The sequence below is a fragment of the Protopterus annectens genome, chromosome 1.part1, assembly GCF_019279795.1.
Source record: "Protopterus annectens isolate FY-2018-M chromosome 1.part1, PAN1.0, whole genome shotgun sequence".
NCBI classification, from domain to species: domain Eukaryota; kingdom Metazoa; phylum Chordata; order Ceratodontiformes; family Protopteridae; genus Protopterus; species Protopterus annectens.
In genome coordinates this window covers 1,525,706,352-1,525,726,362 of record NC_056726.1, presented here as the reverse complement: position 1 = coordinate 1,525,726,362, position 20,011 = coordinate 1,525,706,352, and the positions used below count along the sequence as shown (strand labels likewise).

Genomic DNA, 20,011 nt, shown 5'->3' with positions numbered 1-20,011 from the left:
GTTTTGTCCAAGTAGTAACGAAGCTGCCTGTGAATGTCCAAGGAATGCAGGAGTCTCTCACCTTTGTTCTGTGGATTGGGGAAGAAGGTGGGTAAGTGGATGGTTTGATTTAAAGCTACACTGGAAACCACCTTAGGCATAAAGGAAGGATTAGTTCATAGAGAAACTCTGTCTTGATGAAAAACGAGGAAAGGTTCCACTGCCATTAGTGCCTGTAGCTCTGAGACTCTTCTAGCTGAAGTTATTGCTAGGAGCAGGGCAGTCTTCCATGATAGGAACTGAAGATCTGCAGAGAAAGCTGGTTCAAAGGGAGGTAGCGTTAGTTTTTCCAGAACAAAGTTGAGATCCCATGTTGGTGTAGGAGCTCTCCTGGGTGGTCTAATGTTTTTTGCCCCTCTGAGGAACTGTCTTAGAAGAGGATGTGAAAATAAAGGTGGATCCGTGTTGTAGTAAGCTGAAATAGCTGAAGCATGAATTTTAACTTAGGAAAAGGAAAGTCCTTTGTGCAACATCTCAGCTAAATACTGTAGAATGTGAGGCATGTGAGGCTGAATTGTGTCTTTGCCTTTAGCTTGGTTCCAGGCTCAAAACCTTTTCCATTTGTCTGAATAAGCCTTCCTGGTGCTTGGCCTCCTGACTTCCAGAATAACATCCAGAACTTCTTGTGAAAGAGGAGCTGGTTGGATGTTTAGTTGATTTGCCATGCAGCCAGATTTAAAGTTTTGAGCTGGCTGTGAAAAATCTGATTGTTTTGTTGTGTGAGCAAATGGGGTATTTGAGGCAATATCCCTGGTGGGCTGTGAGTCATATTTTTCAATAGCGGATACCAGTGCTGGCGTGGCCAGTCTGGGGCTATGAGAATCAGTCGTGGTCTCTCCTTTTTGACTTTCAAAAGAACCTTTGTGAGGAGAGGTAATGGAGGGAAGGGATATACCGAAAGAGAGAGCGTCCACTTTCCAAGCTTGATGGTGAAATGTCCTTGTACAAAATTTTGTCAGTTGGTAGTTTGAGGACTGGCAAACAGGTCTATGTCTGGAAGGCCCCATTTTTGAGTTATCATTGCAAATATTTGTGGATCTAGTTTCCACTCGTGGGGATCTTTGATGTTTCTGCTGAGGTCGTCTGCCAATGTATTCTTCCGTCCTGGCAGGAATTGAGCTTGTAACTGGACTTGGTAGGCCAGAGCTGTGTTCCATAAGATCATTGTTTGCCTGCATAGAGGGTAGGAATGTGTACCCCCTTGTTTGTTTATGTACCACATTACTGTGGTGTTGTCCGTCTTTATTGCAAGTTGTCCTGGATGTAATAGATCCTTGAAGGCTGGTCAGAGCTTTCTGAACAGCTAGCATCTCTTTTTGGTTTATGTGCAGATTTCTTTGATCTGCAGTCCATAGGCCTTGAATGCATTGTCCTGCCATGTGTGCCCCCCCCCCAGGCGTAGTCTGAAGCATCTGTTGTGATAGTTTGCCTGGCTGGGGGCAAGGTGAAAGGCTGACCCTTGTTGAGGTGACATGCCTGTGACCACCATAGAAATTCCTGTTGTAGGCAGGGAATGAGAGATATCATTGTGTCCAAGCTGTGGCTGTGTTGAGACCATACACTTTTTAGGTACCACTGTAATTTCCTCATATGCAGCTTTGCAAATGGTATTATTAGTATGCAAGATGCCATGAAGCCCAAAGCCTGCAGAATTTTTCTTGCAGTTAATTGGGTCTTTGTTGCCATTGTCTTGAAATATTGAGTCAGTTGTAGTTGCTTGTCTGGCGTAAGATAACCCATCTGGGCCGTTGCATTCAAACTGGCACCCAGGAATGTCATTTTTTTGCGAGGGTACTAGTTTTGACTTCTTTTCATTTACTGTGTACCCCAGGCAGTTTAGTAGATGCTTTACAAAGGCCAGATGATGTAAGAGAATGTCTTTGCTTTCTGCTTGGATGAGGCAGTCATCCAGGTATGGATATATTTGAATTCCTCTTTGTCTGCAGTATGCAATTACTGGTGCCAGGCATTTTGTGAAAACTCTGGGCACAGTAGATAAGCCGAAGGGCAGTGCAGAGAATTGGTAATGGGTTGAACCTGCAATGAAATGGAGGTATCTTCTGCAACTTTGTCTGATAAGGACATGCAGGTATGCCTCCTTGAGGTCCAACGTTACTAGCCATGCTTCCTTGCCCAACATGGGAAGCAGCTGCTGTAGTGTTAGCATCTTGAATTTGGGTACTTGTAAGTAAGTGTTTAGAATTGAAAGGTCCAGAATTGGTCTCCAGGCATTGTCCTTTCTGGGCACTAGAAAGAGTCTTGAGTAAAATCCTTGGCCTTGCTCTCGAGTAGGTACCAGTTGAATGGCTCTCATGTCCATGAGAGCTGTAATTTGCTTTTGTGCCTCTGCCCATTGATTTTGTGGCAGGTTTGGCATTCCTCTTTTCATTGGCAAGGTGTGAAAATGGAATCTGTATCCTCATAAAATTATGTCTAGGACCCATTTGTCCTTTGTGACAATGTGCCAGTTGTCTGCAAAAAGTGCGAGTTTTCCCCCGAAGGGGGCTGCCAAGAGAGTATTGCTTGGCCAGATGAGGTGCAAGTCACTGAGTTTGCCTTGTGGTAGATTAAGACCTGTCTTCTCCTCCCTTCTGTGTTGCAGTGCCCCATTGGTGAGGTTTATACTGGGCTTGTGGTTGTCCTCTGCCCCTTGGGAGTCTGTATTTACCCCTCTGTGGTCTGTCAGTGGCTGGAAAGGACCAATTTTTTGTTGGCCAGTTTCTGCTGAAGCGAGGGGGTTGTACTTGTAGGAAATCTTTGACTGTTTGCATAGATTTTGCCTTATCTTTCATTTTCTTTAAAACTTCTTCTGCTTTAACTCCAAAAAGAAGATCCTGCTGTAAGGGAGCATCTAGTAGTTTTGCTTTAACATGATCAGGCAAAGTTTGTTCCTTTAACAAAGCATGCCTACGTATAACAGACCCAGTGACAGCTGCTCTGCTGGAGGCCTCCAAAGAATCAAACCCACATTGTAAGGTATGTTTGCCCACCTGCTCAGTGGCGTGCAACAGATCCTGTACTTCTTTCAATTCAGATTGTTGAGGGAGAGTGGTAATTCTTTGCTTTAACTGAGAGATTAGAAATTGCTGATACTTAAGCATGTGAAATTGACAATTCAGTGTCCTCATAGTTAGTGTGGCTGAGGTGTAAACCTTTTTCCCCCACCTGTGTAGTGCTCTGGAATCCCTCTCAGAAGGTACTGGGTTTTTAGCCATAGAAGCTTTAGCCCCCTTGGGACCCTGGGAGATAGTCTCTGGGTCAGCTACAGGGCTTTTGTAAAGAAATTTGTGGGAATCAGGCACTCTGTAGTATCTGTCAGGCTTAGCAGGAGGTAGAGAGTCTGGGTTGAAACTGGATTCTAAATAGACATCATCCACAATGTCCAAAACTGGTGGGATGGCAAGTGGTCTGTGTTGGGGGAGTAAAAGAAACTCTCTGAGCCTTTTCTTTGAATCAGAGTAGTCCTGACCTTCCCAGTGTAAAAGTTCCCTCATAGTGTGTAAAGTTTCCCCAAAGGAGTAGTCTTCACGAGGAGAAGCTGAGGGAATAGAGTCCTCAGCATCAGAATCTTCATAAGGAGAGAAGGAATAGTCTTGGTCCTCAGAGGAGTCTGAAGAAATGGACATTTGCTCAGAGGATACATAATCTTCCTCTTGTCTAGGCCTTTTGTCAGTTGGGGGCTGGGAACCCCTGATTAAAGAAATCAAATCTTCAGCCATTTTGAGCATCTGTTTCTTAGGCATGGGGCCTTGAACAGGAGACTGAAGTGCAGTCCTTTTAGGTTTAGAAGGAGTCTTCGACTTAGAAAACGTGCTAATGGTGAGAGTCGTCGGTCTGAAAACGCCTTCAGAAACCAATGGCGTTTCTGTAGCATCAACGTCTTTTGCAGCAAAGTTGTCAGAAGGGCCTGAAGTAAAAGGCTGCGTTGGCCTGGTACATTCCATCAAAATTTCAGTAGCGGTCTCGGGTTCCAGATCTGCGGTAGTCAGGGGCTGCGTCCGAGCCTCACTGAGGACCAGAGAACCGGAGACCGGATCAGCCGAGGCCTCGGAATCTGGCTTAGGCCTGGGCTGTCTGTCCTTATCCCTGCGTTTTTGTGCACGCCGGTAGTCAGTTGCTCCGATGGCATGGTGTAGTTAAATTTCCTACCGAAGTAGTGTCATGCGAAATCAAAGTGTCTTTTAATAGTACGCTTATTAAACCTAGCACAAAACTGACAAGTAGTGACGTCGTGGTCTGGGCCTAGGCAAGGTATGCAATAAGAATGAAAATCCTTATGAGGTATGTGCTTCCCACAAGAAATACAATTGTTAACTTTTTCTGACATTGGTCTGAGGCAAGAAAAGTTTCCCCAACGGGGTACTTAGCTTTATAGAAGACTTCGGTCTGAAATTCGAATTCGAAAATCTCAGGAGTCGGCCGACCGGCACTTGCGAACTGCTTCTGCTTCGGGCACCGCACGGCAAGAAAGACTGAAGAAAATGGCATCTGTTGCATTATATATACCCCTGGCACACTTACGTCAGGGAAGAGGTGACAGAAACCAATGCTGGACCAAGACTTTGGAATTCCGGCCGACTGCGGGACCGCCTGACGACAGGATAACTCAAGTGTGATGACTGCAGCAGGGTAACACGATGAACAACAGGATGGCAGAAAAAGAGAGAGGGAAGAAGATTAGACATTCATTCACATGACAGGGAAAGAAGGAAAAATCTATCAATGACCGTAGATAAACTACCAACAGTAGGAAGAAGAGAAAGGGAAAGACTACCCACTATGATAGGGAGCAATTTACCAACGGCGGTAAAGAGAATAACCATGCGCTCACTATGGGTAGACTAACCAACGGTAAAGAGAATTACCATGCGCTCACTACGGGTAGACTATCCATCGGTAAAGAGAATAACCATGCGCTCACTATGGGTAGACTAACCAAAGGTAAAGAGAATTACCATGCGCTCACTATGGGTAGACTAACCAATGGTAAAGAGAATTACAGTGTGCTCACTAGGGGTAGACTAACCAACGGTAAAGAGAATTACCATGCGCTCACTATGGGTAGACTAACCAACGGTAAAGAGAATTACCGTGCACTCACTATGGGTAGACTAACCAACGGTAAAGGGAATTACCATGCGCTTACTAGGGGTAGACTAACCAATGGTAAAGGGAATTACCATGCGCTCACTATGGGTAGGCTAACCAATGGTAAAGAGAATTACCGTGCGCTCACTAGGGGTAGACTAACCAACGGTAAAGGGAATTACCATGCTCTCACTATGGGTAGACTAACCAATGGTAAAGAGAATTACAGTGCGCTCACTAGGGGTAGACTAACCAACGGTAAAGAGCATTACCATGCACTCACTATGGCTAGACTAACCAACGGTAAAGAGAATTACCATGCGCTCACTAGGGGTAGACTAACCAACGGTAAAGGGAATTACCGTGCGCTCACTATGGGTAGACTAACCAACGGTAAAGAGAATTACCGTGCACTCACTAGGGGTAGACTAACCAACGGTAAAGGGAATTACCATGCACTCACTACGGGTAGACTAACCAAAGGTAAAGAGAATTACCATGCGCTCACTACGGGTAGACTAACCAACAGTAAAGAGAATTACCGTGTGCTCACTTGGGGTAGACTAAGATTCAAGGGGTAGTAAAGGTTTTAGAGAAATAATAAGAACCTATATCTATATCTATATGCATTCTTACCTTTACAAGAGATGATTGACGCATCTTTTCGCAAGCTCGGCATACAAGATCTGAGGTAAATTGGCGAGGGGCATTGTGGGTAGACTAGCAGCTCGAAAGATTTTTTTGGCTGGCACGAGCTTTATAACCGCCAGATCTGTTCCTTGGATCGGAACCATAACCCACAAGTGAAGACTAGATGAAGATTAACAACATCAGATCTAATATTTAATATGTAAATGAGTAGAGGTGGGACCTGTCGCACCTCATCTAGGTGAGTTATGATGAAGGTGAGCTTCAACAGTGTTAGCAAGAAGTGTAAATTATGGAAGGGTCAGAGAATGTGGTAAATGGTTACAAAAAATGGCACTTTACCAGAGATGCATTGGATGTGGGCCTAAACAGAAATGTAGTCAGTAAGAAGTAGCAATAAACCAAAATACATTTTATAAAGTGGAAACAATCAAAGGTTTGTTACAGATGAAAGGGAAAGTAATGTGACTGGAGTAACAGGAGAGAACAATGTGGCTTAATGGTGAGAGCTGATGGAGAGTAACAAGACAGAAGGAGGAATAACAAGCATTTTAAGGTTACACCATGAAGTTGGGTAAATGACATGCAATGGGTTAGCATGCAGTATTTCAAGATTCCCAGCTTTTCCCAACATGTAGCAAAATAAAGTGATTTTGGCATAGCAATTAATACCAACACAGTTCTGCCTACAATGAAGATCTGTAAGTAACAAACACCACATACAACATTTATTAAAATATAGTTTTTTGGTTCAGATAAATTACTATTCTTCAATTAGGCACACTGCACAATGTGTATTTTAATATTTGTTGTTACTCGGAATGCTATCAGACTACTGCAACATGCACCTTGTAAAGTACTACACTGTGATAAGAACAGTGCATTAACAAGGGCAAAAGGAAAGTGAATGGCTAATCTGCAAATACAGCTCCTGAGTCACTAAGCATGTGACCAAGCAATGACAGTAATATGGACGGTATACACTCTGGGTCACAGTCTGGGCTTTAGCCATCTGTGCTAATGGAACTGCCCACCCGCCATTTCCAGTTATGGCTACTAATCAGAGAAGCAAGAGTCCCTAAAACCAAAAGATTGCAGTAATCCATAAATTATTATAAATCCTGAACAAAGCCTGCACTGTAAGAATAATGTTGCACAAATCAGTTAATGAACTATTAAGAAACCACCTAAACCAGGAAGATACGAGGCACTGTCTGACAAGTTGTATGAAGTCTGCAGGCTGAATGATGATGCTCAAGACATTTTTGCTTTAGTTGGATGTAATAGCTCCTCCTTTCTCAACTGAATGAGGTGTGAATATAATCACTGAAAAAACAAAACAGCTTAATGTCATCAAATTGATTATGGAATGATACTTTGACCAGGGGAAACAGTAGCAAGTCCATCATAACAGGTAATTCCTTGGATCTGGCAGCAGTAGCTATCAGTTCTGATCAGGAAAATGCAAGTAGAATGAAGCCTGAATGGCCAAATGACCTTGAATGAATGTTTAAATAAATGTGGCTCTTAAGCCTGAAGTAGTAACATCACCTTTCTAAGCTGGAGGCTATATGGAAATGAGCCACAAAACAGGGAAATGGAGGCCCCCCTGACTGTAGTATAAAAAAAAGGCAGATGATGAAACTGTTGAACTTCTTAGATGGTCCATGACTTTTATTTCATCTGTTGCCTTCTCTGCTGCAGAAATGATGTATTTTTCTAGTAATGTTCAGTTTTGTGTTATTTCCTCTGTTGATAGCTGCCATTGTGAGATGTTGCTGCCTGAATATACCTTCAAATAGCCTTGATGTTCCTGCACTCCTCTTATTGCAGATTTCCTTGCATCATATATGTGAGATACCAAATATGTTTTCATTTTCTAAGACAATGCAGCGTCCTTTTCATTCTTGATTACTTGTGGTACTGCTTTCAAATGATGTAATACTTTCTCCACTGATTCGTTTTCAAAGTGGACCAGTGTTTCCAGGTCAGAATCTTGCTTTTCTCTTACATGACTGATTAATGTTCTCAGTTTTGTATCTGTCTTCACTTTTTTAGGTACCATAGCTCTCCCCTCCTGCATTTTGTTTCTGGCACTGGCTCTGTGACCCTTCCGCAAAAATTCTGTGTTTGTTGCAAAGTGTATTTTTTTGTGTGTTGACAAAGTACTTTGCAGTGTAAAACCCTTGTCACATATAGCACATCTATAGGACTTCTCTCCTGTGTGTATATTTTGGTGTGCTAAAAGGGTGGTCTTCTGTGTAAAACTCTTGTTACATGTAGGGCACTTATATGGCTTCTCTCCAGTATGTATGTTCTCGTGTTTTGAAAGTGTACTCTTATGTGTAAACCTCTTGGAACATGTGAGACATTTATATGGCTTCTCTCCAGTATGAATTTTCTCATGAACTGACAGAGTAGCCTTCTGTGTAAAACTCTTGTTACATGTTTCACATTTATATGGTTTTTCACCGGTGTGTATTTTCTCATGTTTTGAAAGGTGAGTCTTCTGTGTAAAAGTCTTGTTACATGTGCTGCATTTAAATGGCTTTTCTCCAGTGTGTATTTTCTCATGTTTTGAAAGGTTGCTCTTTACTCTAAAACTCTTGCCACATGTGGTGCATTTATATGGCTTTTCTCCAGTGTGTATGTTCTCATGTTTTGAAAGGGTACTCTTATGTGTGAAACTCTTGTCACATGTGGCGCATTTGTAAATCTTCTCTCCAGTGTGTATTTTCTCATGCATTGAAAGGGTTATCTTCTGTGTAAAAGCCTTATTACATGTGACACACTTATATGGGTTTTCCCCACTGTGTATTTTTTCATGTATTGATAGGTTACCTTTATGTATAAAACTCTTCTCACACGTAGCACATTTATATGGCCTGCCTACTGTGTGTATTTTCTCATGTGCTGAAAGGATAATCTTCTTTGTAAAACTCTTGTCACATGTAGCACATTTAAATGGCTTCTCTCCCCTGTGTATTTTCTTATGTTTTGAAAGGTAACTCTTTCTTGCAAAACTCTTCCCACAAGTGACACAATTATGTGGCTTATCTGTAGGGTTTACCTTTACTTGTGATAAGAGTTTACTATTCTGTTTAAGATTCTTGTCATCTCTGGAACATTCATAGAGTTCTTCTGTACACTGAGATCTCTGATGTATTTTCAGGAGAGATATACATGACAAATCACTGCCACATATGTCACACACATATATCTTTGCTTCATTGGATGTCTGTCTTTTATCTGGAAAGTTCTTTATCTCATTTGATGACTGTATTTTATCTGGAAAGTTCTTGTCATATATGGAATTGAGATGATTCTGAACTGATGATTTTCCACTGTGAATTTTACTGTGACTCAGGCATCTGTGGGCTAAATATACAACAGATCAAAAAATGACAACAATGTAACAATGTTTATTTTCTTGAGATAAATTTTACTGCACAAATTGTACATTAATACAGCTTAATATTTTTTGTTTATTTAGTAAGAAATGCCTGTTAACCTTTATTACATTTTGGTAAACAGACTTTCAAAGGAACATAGAACTTATGATAAACAACTGCGAGGACCTCATAATGAATAATTTATGATAACCATATCTGCCAGGTTTCGTAATGTATGTTCATTAACTGGCATTTAGTGACTTGTTTCCTTTTTATTTTTAAAATATTGTTACCCTTTTCAGCATAAGCTTCCTACATTCACTGCATACATCTTGGATTCCAAGAGCCAACTATTCTGAATTTCATAGAATTCACAGTTTAATAAGATCGCCAAATACCTCTTTTCATGGTCCTTTCGGCTTCAGTAGATCTTCCCAAAGACTGACAAGTGATTTTCACCAAAAATAAAATCAGGGCTCACTAATGTGATGGCTGCTGTAATCAAAATATAGTAAAATACTGGTAGCCTCTATTTCAAAGGAAGCAGTTCAACATCCTTCTCATTTGACTTTATTAACTTTAAAGATATTCCATGTCACCAACATGCATTAGTCAGGTCACATGCATTACCATTTTATTTTTTATTTGTTAACTAACTATGTAGGCTGATCCATCAGAAAATATGTTGAGCTTCAACCCAAGTTAAAGATAAGAGTAAAAAAAAATCTAATGTAATAAAATATTACAAGGTCACAATGAGCAAGCAAAGTCTGGTCCAAAAAAATCCAAACTAAAAAGCTAAGTATGAATAATAAAGCCTCAATATCAATAACTACTCTAATGTTATGTGGGTTGCTTGAGTTGGAGTGAAAATCGCAGAAATGCATGTATACTCTTCATCCAGAATTGCAGTTCATTCAACCATAGTCATCAGTCCGGCTAATTAAGCTCTAACTGTGCCAACGTTGTGTTAATCATAAAAAAGACCTTTCACATTTTGTATACATTTAAGCCACAACACAACTGAGCCCACCTAAAAAAACTCATAAACACAAACCTATAATCCATAAAGAGAACTAAAATGTATAACACACTTTGAATGAATCCCCATTGAAAAAAAAATATTTATTGATTGATTGGCTCATACAGGCCATGCACACCAGAATACTAATCAATAAAATAACTGTTAACAGAACCAGAGGGTACATAATATAAATAAATATTGCTTGAAATATAATATGTACAGTTTATACAACATTATAGAATAAAAAGTACAGTTTTGTACCTACCATAAATGTAGATGTCCGATAGGAATGCATCTGCAGTCCTAACAAATGGGTTGTCTTCGGCTGGTGTCGCACTTCACCCGACGTCATAGCTGCAGTTCTTCGGGTATAAAGGCATCAGCCGACGCCATTTTCCTCAGTGTTTCTTGCCCCAGATGCCAGGTGCCCTCTTGGATGGCTAAATTTGGATAAATGCCAATGTTTCCAAATAGTAAAGAGCAGCAAACACATAAAATAAGCATGCATGTACATATATACAAACAAATACACCATAATAGATCCCCCCCAAGCTAGCTGAAAGATGGCAAATACCCTAGGAGTACCACAGAGGGGAAGGCGGGAGGGTAATCCTGACTGCAGATGCATTCCTATCGGACATCTACATTTATGGTAGGTACAAAACTGTACTATGTCCTTCAAGGATGCATCTGCAGTCCTAACAAATGGGTAGAATACCATAGCCAAACTAGGGGAGGAGGAAAGAAGAGAGATTATGGTGTAGTTAGGATCCCTTGCAAAACAGCAGTGGCAAAACCTGCTTGGGATCTAGAGTATAAAGGTAAATTATAATGCTTGGCAAATGTATGCACGGAGGTCCAAGTAGCAGCCTCTATAATGTCCTTGGTAGCCACCCCTCGTAAGAAAGCTGTAGTAGTGGCTGTAGCCCTTGTGGAGTGAGGCCTGATGTTCTCTGGAGTTTTCTTTCCATGGAAGGAGTAACAAAATCTAATGCAATTTCCTATCCACTTGGAGATTGTCTGTTTTGAAATTGCTTTTCCTTCCCTTCCTGTTGCATATGCTACCAGAAGCTGGTCAGTTTTTCTATTGCACTTGGTCCTGTCCAGGTAGTAGCGTAATTGTCTATGCACATCCAAGGTATGCAACAGTCTTTCTCCCCTGTTCTGTGGGTTGGGGAAGAATGTAGGTAGGTGGATAGCCTGGTTTAAAGAGACTCTGGATACCACCTTAGGCATAAATGTAGGATTTGTTCTCATGGACACTCTGTCTTGATGGAAGATCAGGAAGGGTTGCACTGCCATTAATGCCTGTAGTTCGGAAACCCTTCTTGCTGAGGTGATCGCTAGCAGGAAAGCAGTCTTCCAGGATAAGTATTGTAATTCTGCTGTTGCTGCTGGTTCGAAAGGAGGAAGTGTCAATTTTTCTAGCACAAAGTTCAAGTCCCATGCTGGCAATGGTGGTTTCCTAGGAGGCTTTACATTTTTAATTCCTCTCAGAAACTGCCTGAGCAGAGGATGTGAGAAGACAGGGGGATCCAAGCTGTATTCTGCCGAAATAGCTGATGCGTGTATCTTGATGGAGGAATAGGACAGGCCTGCATGGAAGAGCTCTGCCAAGTACTCCAGGATGTTGGCTATGTTTACCAGTGACACATCTTTTCCCTTTGCAGTACTCCAAATGAGATATCTTTTCCATTTTGCTGCATAATTCTTTCTTGTAGAAGGTCTGCGAGCCTCTAGGATAATGTCTTTAACCCTTTGGGATAAAATTGGGTTAGTTGCTCTTATGTAATGTTCCAGGCAGTTAGCTGCAGAGTTTTCAGGTTTGGATGCAGTATGTTGTAGCTGTTCTGTGTTAACAGCAATGGGATCAGGGGCAGAGTCCACATTTGTTCCCGAGACATGCTCCTCAGTAATGGGTACCAATGTTATCTTGGCCAGTTTGGAGCTATCAGAATGATCCTTGGACGTTCCTCTTTGATCTTCAATAGCACCTTGTGCATCAAAGGAAGTGGTGGGAATGCATATGCCGTCAGATTGTTCCAACTGAAAGATAGGGAGTCCACCTTCCAAGCAAGTGGGTGGTACGTTCTTGTGCAGAATTTCTTGAGCTGGTGATTGAGTGGGGATGCAAATAAGTCTATTTGTGGTAGTCCCCATTTTCTTGTGATGGCCTTGAAGATGTCTGGGTGTAGCATCCATTCGTGGGCATCCGTGGTAGTTCTGCTTAATATGTCTGCTAGAATGTTTTCTTTTCCCGGTACAAAAATTGCTTGTAACTGAATGTTGTAGCTCAGAGCCACATTCCATAGGTCCAGTGCCATCCGGCATAGAGGGTATGAATGTGTGCCTCCCTGTTTGTTGATGTACCACATAACCGTGGTGTTGTCTGTCCTTATCATCAACTGTCCTTCTGTGAGGAATGGTCTGAATGTCTGGATTGCCAATTTTACAGCTAGCATTTCCTTTAGATTTATGTGCAGGTGTAGCTGGTCTTGAGTCCATAGGCCTTGTATGCACTTGCCCAGCATGTGGGCCCCCCAACCGAGGTCTGATGCATCCGTTGTGATGGTTTGGCTTGGTTGAATGCTGTAGAAGGGCAAACCTGCGTTTGATTGACAGGCCTGAGCCCACCATAGGAACTCTTGCTTCAGGCATGGTATTAGTGGGATTTTGGTCTCTAGGCTGTGTCTGTGTTGAGACCATAAATTCTTCAGGTACCACTGTAGCTTTCTCATATGCAGTCTGGCATGAGGGACCAGAATTATGCAGGATGCCATGAAGCCCAGGGCTTGCAGTACTTTTCTTGCTGTTAGATGGTTCTGCTTTGTTAATGCCAAGAAATAGAGAGGAAGTTGTTCTTGTTTTTCCACAGTTAGGAATGCCATCTGCTTTGATGTGTCCAGCTCTGCGCCTAAAAAAGTTATTTTTTGGGATGGTATCAGCCTTGACTTTTTTATATTGACTGTATATCCCAGGGCTTGCAGCAAGTAAATGACTCTTTGTAAGTCCTCTGTTAGCTTGTTTTTGTTGTCCGCTTGTATGAGGCAGTCGTCCAGGTAGGTTTGGCATTCCTCTTTTTCCTGGTAGAGTATGGAAATGAAATCTGTAACCTTGGTCTATAGTTTGCAAACTCCACTTGTCCCTTGTGATGTAATGCCAGTTCTTTGTAAATAAGGCTAGCTGTTCCCTGGTAGGCGGTGCCAGGGCCAAGTCACTGTGATTGTCCTGTTGCAGTGGTAGTGGCTGTGTCTGTGCCTCGCTGGTTGTTGCCCTGCCACTGGCGTCCCCTGTAGGCACCCCTGGATTGATTTCTGCCTCTTGAATGCCTATTCCTGCCTCTCTGTGTTTTAGAGGAGTCTGGAAAGGACCAATTCTTGGAGGGCCAGTTCCTGCTAAACCTGGGAGGTTGCACCTGTAAGAAATCTTTCACTGTTTGTACAGATTTTGCCTTCTCTTCCATTTTCTTCAATACCTGCTGAGCAGGAGAACCAAATAAACTGACCTTGTCCATGGGAGCATCTAATAATTTTGATTTGACATAGTCCGGCAAGGCCTGTTCTTTCAACCATGCATGCCTCCTGATAACTGTGCCAGTCATGGCTGATCTAAAGGAAGCCTCCAGTGCATCATAGCTGCATTTTAAAGAATGGTTACTAACTTGCTGAATGTTATGCACCATTTCCATAACATATTTCTTATCTAAAGAATCATCAGAGGACAGTTTCTTAGTTAACTGATCAAGCATAAACTCCTGATATTGGATCATATGAAACTGACAGTTCAAGGCCCTAGCTGACAGAGTAGCAGAGGTGTATACTTTTTTACCCCATCTCTCTAAGGACCTGGATTCCCTTTCAGAGGGGAGGGGATTTTTAACAGAGGTAGATGCTACTGCCTTAGGTCCCTGGGAGATAGTCTCGGGATCTGCAAAAGGAGCCTTGTATAAATGGTGATGGGTGTCCGGGACCCTGTAGAACCTATCGGGCTTAGCAGGGGCTGGAGGTAAAGAATCAGGAGCAGTGCAAGCATCATTAAATGCATCATCTACAACAGAAAGAACTGGAGGTATAGCTAATGGCCTATGTTGTGGTAAATGCAAAAAGGTCCTAAGCCTTTTCCTGGAATCTGAAAAGTCTTGGCCCTGCCACTGAAATTGTTCCCTCATGGCATGTAAGGTTTCCCCAAAGGAAAATTCCTCAGGTGGAGAGGCAGAAGGAATCGACTCTTCAGCATCAGAGTCTTCGTAGGGAGAATAAGGGACCTCTGGAGGGTCTGTATTGTCTGAATCGTCTGAGGAATCATCCGTGGACACTGGTTCAGGGGGTTCTGCTCTAGGCCTCTTCTCAGGAGGTGGCTGAGAGGCCCTGTCTGGATGAGGTTGGGATCCCCTTATTAAAGAGATGAGATCCTCTGCCAAAGAAAGCATTTGGGAACTGGAACTGGGCCTGTGAGAGGGGGGCTTAACAGGCACAGACTTAGAAGTTTGGGCTGCTTTAGCCCTGGCAAAAGCCTTAATGGACATGGCTGCAGGAGGCCTAGCAGCTCCACGTGCAGGGGTGGATACATCCAGGGGGATAGTGTCCGATAATTCCTGTGAAACCACAACAGCAGGTTGCATTTCAGAAGGCGATTCTACCAGGTTTGAAGAGGCCTCGGTAGAAGGCATGGTTTCGGCTGAAACAAGGACCGTTTGCTCGGTTTCGGCCAAAACCGAGACATTCGCGGTTTGCTTTACCGTGGTTTCGGCCGAAACCGCGGACCGCGAGTGTCGGTCCTTTTCTTTGCGTTTTTTGGCAATTTGTGTAGTCGGAGGATCCGATGGCATAATGTACGCAAAATCAGAGCCGAAAAACTGCTCAGCAAACTCCGACCGACGTCTAAGCGTCCGTCGGTTAAAAGAAGCACAGGCTAGACAAGCTGCTACGTCGTGGTCTGGGCCTAAACAAGGTAAACAGTAAGAGTGGAAATCTTTATGAGGTATTTGTTTCCCACAAGTTAAACAGTTATTCACTTTTTCTGACATCGGCTGAGGCAAGAAAGAGTCCCCAACGGGGTACTTAGCTTTTTAGAAGTCGTATTCGGTAGTAGTAATCTCTGGATCTGACCGACCGGCACTTGCAAACAGCTTCTGCTTCGGGCGCCACGCGGCAAGAAAGACTGGGGAAAATGGCGTCGGCTGATGCCTTTATACCCGAGAAACTGCAGCTATGACGTCGGGTGAAGTGCGACACCAGCCGAAGCCAGACCCAGACTTTGGAATCCGGCCGACCGAAGGGCTGCCTGATGACAGGACAACCCATTTGTTAGGACTGCAGATGCATCCTTGAAGGACATCTTCTTTATTATTCAAAAAATGTGCCTGCTTACTGTACTACCCAATCAACGTGCTTATTGTAAGTCCATCATTAGTCATGGAAAAGAGTTTGGGAGACATGCCACAGGGATATTTATTTTTCAGTATGGCTAAGGAAATCAGCAGACATTGTAACTGCTCTTTTTCTGTACATAATGTTACATTACTCATTCTTAAAAAAAAAAAAACATGAGATATTAATGTAAAGTATCCTAGTAGAATCAAGTAGTGAGAGTTGACAGGACTCTTCTGCAATTAGGTTCATAGGTTCATAGGTTTATACTAGGCTATCTGCCCTAAGGCATTTATAAGCCTAACCCAAAGTTTTGTGGCTTACGCCACCCCTTATATGAAAAAATACTGTGCCCATTAGTTTGTTGTGCCTCTGTCCAGCAGTGACACAGAGATGATTCCCGGGGTAAACCTACGATCTCCCATCCACAGGTCAAGATTTTTCTTGAACAGAGCCAGCGAGGTTCTCTGCCTCACATGGACCGGGATTTTTTTCCACAGCATAGGGAGTCTCTGAGTGATAAATCTATCCCTCCAGCATGTCCTATTTATATCCGTGCTAAGGTTTAAGTCACTTGCTCTAGTGGTTTTGGTGGATTTGGATTTTTTGAGGTGGAGCATGTCCATTAATTCCGGGTTGGACATGGCCTTGTATGTCAGGCACATGTCACCTCTGAGCAGACAGTATGCGACTGAATAGAGCTGGAGTTTCTTCAATCTGGCAGCATATGACAGATTTTGGAGTCCCTTTATCCTTTTGGTGAGGAACTTTTGGGGTCTCTCCAATTGCTGCAGATGTCGGGTGAGATACATCCCGAATGGGGCATTGTACTCGATCATTGGTCTGATCAGTGAAGAGTACAGGGGAACAATGACCTCACTAGATCTGGATGTGAATCCCTTCATGATCAGGTGGGCAATGTAGAAGGTCTTTCTAACCACTTTAGCAACGTGAGTGTCAAAAGAAAGGCCACTGTCAACCTGGGTCCCCAGGTCCCTGATAACCTCTTCTGTGCTTAGTGGATTGCCGCCTATATGGTAGCTTGGGGTTACCTTGTTTTTCCCGAAGGGTATGACTATACATTTTTGGCGTTTAACTTCAGGCCATGGCTCTGGCACCAGTTATCTGTTTCCGTGAGTCCCTTCTGAAGGATATCCGTGTCCGATGCACTTTCCACTATGGCGCCCAGTTTGCAGTCGTCTGCAAACTTTGTCAGCCAAAGTCCTCCCATGTTGGCCTGTACTTCTGAGAAGTAGATGCCGAACAATAGGGGGCCAAGGACCAAGCCCTGTGGGACACCACTTGTGACCAGCTTGGAGTCTGACATAGCGCCAGCAACTCTAACCCTGTGGGTTCTGTCCTTAAGCCAGTTTGCAACCCATCTTGTGACATATGGGTTTACATTTAAGCTGGTAAGTTTTTCTACAATACCCGAGTGGGGTATTGTGTCGAAAGCCTTTGCAAGGTCAAGGTAGGCTGTATGGACTGCCTTTCCCTCATCAATGGCCTTGGTGACTGCTTCAAAGAAGTCGACTAAGTTCAAAAGGCATGATCTACCCTTGACGAAGCCAAACTGGGTCGGGTCCAATGTCTGCAAGTCCCCTATATCTTTGTTTATGAGCTCCATTATGATCCTCTCCATAGCTTTGCAGACTAGACTTGTTAAGCTTATGGGGCGGTAATTACCAGGGTCCGTAGAGGCACCGCCTTTGTGGAGTGGGACCACAGTTGCCGTACGCCACTCCTTGGGCACGTATCCTGTGGTAAGGCTGAGATTAAGCAGCTGCCTTATGTGCGGGTTTAATTCCTCATTTAGCTCGTGTAGCACACAGCCGGGGACACCATCCGGTCCCATTGATGCTGTGTTTTTAGCTTTAGAGAGAGCAGCTTTTACCTGTGCATTTGAGATATCTGGGAGGCTACACTCCGCTGGGATAGTTATCTCTCCTTTAGGGGGGAGGGGTGAAGTTTGCACTGAACCTGTCTGCCAGTATGTTGGCAATGTCTGTGGGTTCAGTGATTTTTGTATCATTTTGGACTAATTCTGAGCATATCTGGGAGTTTCCACCCATGTTCCTAACATAGCTGAAAAAGGCCTTATGATTGTCCTTTGAATCCATGGCAATTTTTCTCTCAAAATTGGCCTTAGTTGATTTTATGAGTGCTCGTATTTTTTACTAATAATGATCAGGGGTGACTTCCCTTTTATGGATTTTGTTCTATCATGTAATAGCTTTCTCCTCTTATTGTAAAGTTTGTTAATGGCTGGGGTCCACCAGACTGGATGTTTGCCCTTTGTGGAAAGAGTCTTGGTTTTATTTGGGATTGCCTGATCCATGCAGTCCTGGAGGTGTTCATAGAAGGCATTTGTAAGGGCTTCCGCAGCTTGGGTTGTGGTTTCCACTGGCTCAGGGGCCTTGAAGGATACCACACCAGTCTTGAGTAGTGTGAAGTTTGCATTAGAGAAGTTCTTCACTGTGGTCTTTTTTGTTTGGGGTGGGGGCGGGATGTGGATTTCCAGTGAGATTAGTTTATGATCAGATCTCACCAATGAGGGATATACTTCAGTGTGGAGCATTTTGTCCCCATGTTTGTGATAATGAGATCTAGTATATTTTCTCCTCTCGTGGGAACAGTGACTAGCTGTTCCATGGCATTTGAATTTATGAACTCCAGGAACCGTTGGGCTAGAAAGTTAGGGCTTGAGTAATGTTCCCAGTCTATATTTGGGTAGTTGAAGTCACCCAATATGATGGTGTTTGGAGATACATTTATACCCTCCAGTGTCTTCAGGAAGGCTGTGTGGGGTTCCTGAGTTTGAGAGGGTGGCCTGTAGCATGCTACAATTTGTAGAGCAGTTTTGCCTATGGTTAGTTGCACCTGGATGGTTTCCGAAGCTTCGTGCTTTGCCACCAACCTGGAGGTGTGGGTATCCTTTATGAATATGGATACACCCCCTCCTTTTGTGGTGTGGTCCAGGTTTTGGGGCCGGAACGCATGATATGAGGTAAAACCTAATAGTGCCGGGGTGCTCTCAGGAGCCTTGAACCAGGTTTCAGTTACAGCACAGACATCGATGCTCTCCATACTGAGAAGGGCCTCGAGTGCATGCATTTTGAGATTTAGACTTCTGGCATTGAGCAGCATCACCCTCAGTTTCTTCCCATTTTTGTTTTCTAGGGTGGTAGGTTTAGAATTTGAGCCTTGCCTAAAAAAGGCACTATGGGGGTGGCAAGAGCCTTAGCCAATATCCGAATCCCAGGGTGACAGGTGCAAGCCGTCCCTCATGAAGCAGCGTGGCTTGTCAAGCATGTCATCCCAGGCAGACAGACACTGGATCCACTCTGAATGACACCAGACATTAAGCCAATTGTTAAAGCTGATCATCTTGTCTCTATATTGTGGCATCATTCTTGGTGAAGGAAGGATACTGCTCAGGGTCAGGGTCATACCTGCCTGGGCTACATAATCAGAGAGCTCCTCTATGTCTCTTTTCATGTAGTCCAGGGAGGTACGTCTCAGGTCGTTCACACCAGCATGGACAATGACTGTGTCATATTTGTACTTGCCGTGGAGTGACCCGAGTGCTTATGTTATGTGGCGGATTCTAGCACCTGATAGGCAGCTTACTGTGACCCTCTCCTTGTTCAGCCTGGTGAGTGGGGCATCAGTGTGTCTGACTATGGAGTCACCTATGACAAGTTACCTACCCTTTTCATGAGTTTTTTAGTTCAAATGGAAAGGAGTCAGTGGGGATGGCAGTGGACAACAGATGCTACGACAGAATGCAAAGATGCTTTTCCAAACTAGTTGTGCTAAACAACAACAGAGTACTGTTTGCTTAGTCTGTTGTAAACCTCTTTTACATTCTAGATTCTGAGCCAGTGATATACTCACATATTATTTTTCACTCTCAGGTTTAACACTGCTTTACTGACAATTTTCCTTATAAAGATACAGTGTATGGTCTAATACTTTAGTAATAACTGAATAAAGTGCTTATAAAGACTTGTCACTTACTATATAGGTTTCTGAAAACCAATTCTGAAAAGTAAAGCATGCCACTATGAAGTCTAGCTGCCAAATAAAAGAAACAGTAAGTAAAGCATTCTGCAGGCATACTCACTCACTCACTCACTCACTCACTCACTCACTCACTCACTCACTCACTCACTCACTCACTCGCTCACTCGCTCACTCGCTCACTCGCTCACTCACTCACTCACTCACTCACTCGCTCACTCACTCCCTCACTCCCTCACTCTCTCACTCATTTAATTTTATTTAAATACATGTGCCTCACTGAAGGAAAAGCCATCAAACCTGAATTACAGTAACGAAAAAAAAATTGCATAAACACATTGACAGCAGAATACAATAGCTCAAATGAGATCTAAATGGTGAGCTTTGATGTGAGAGTAGGACAATCCTGATTGAAGAAGTTTGCAGAG

At 43.2% G+C, this 20,011-nt stretch overlaps 1 protein-coding gene across 2 annotated transcripts in view; it reads right to left on the bottom strand.

The window, feature by feature from the left end:
• Positions 1-5,862: 5,862 nt before the first annotated feature.
• LOC122811168 (gastrula zinc finger protein XlCGF26.1-like) overlaps positions 5,863-20,011 on the bottom strand; it is a 300,270-nt gene continuing 286,121 nt past the window's right edge. For both annotated transcript variants that reach the window (XM_044082836.1, XM_044082845.1), the window contains one exon: positions 5,863-9,153. In XM_044082836.1, the coding sequence (XP_043938771.1) occupies positions 7,655-9,153 (1,499 nt within the window). In that variant the 3' untranslated portion in view covers positions 5,863-7,654. The remainder of the gene's footprint in view (positions 9,154-20,011) is intronic.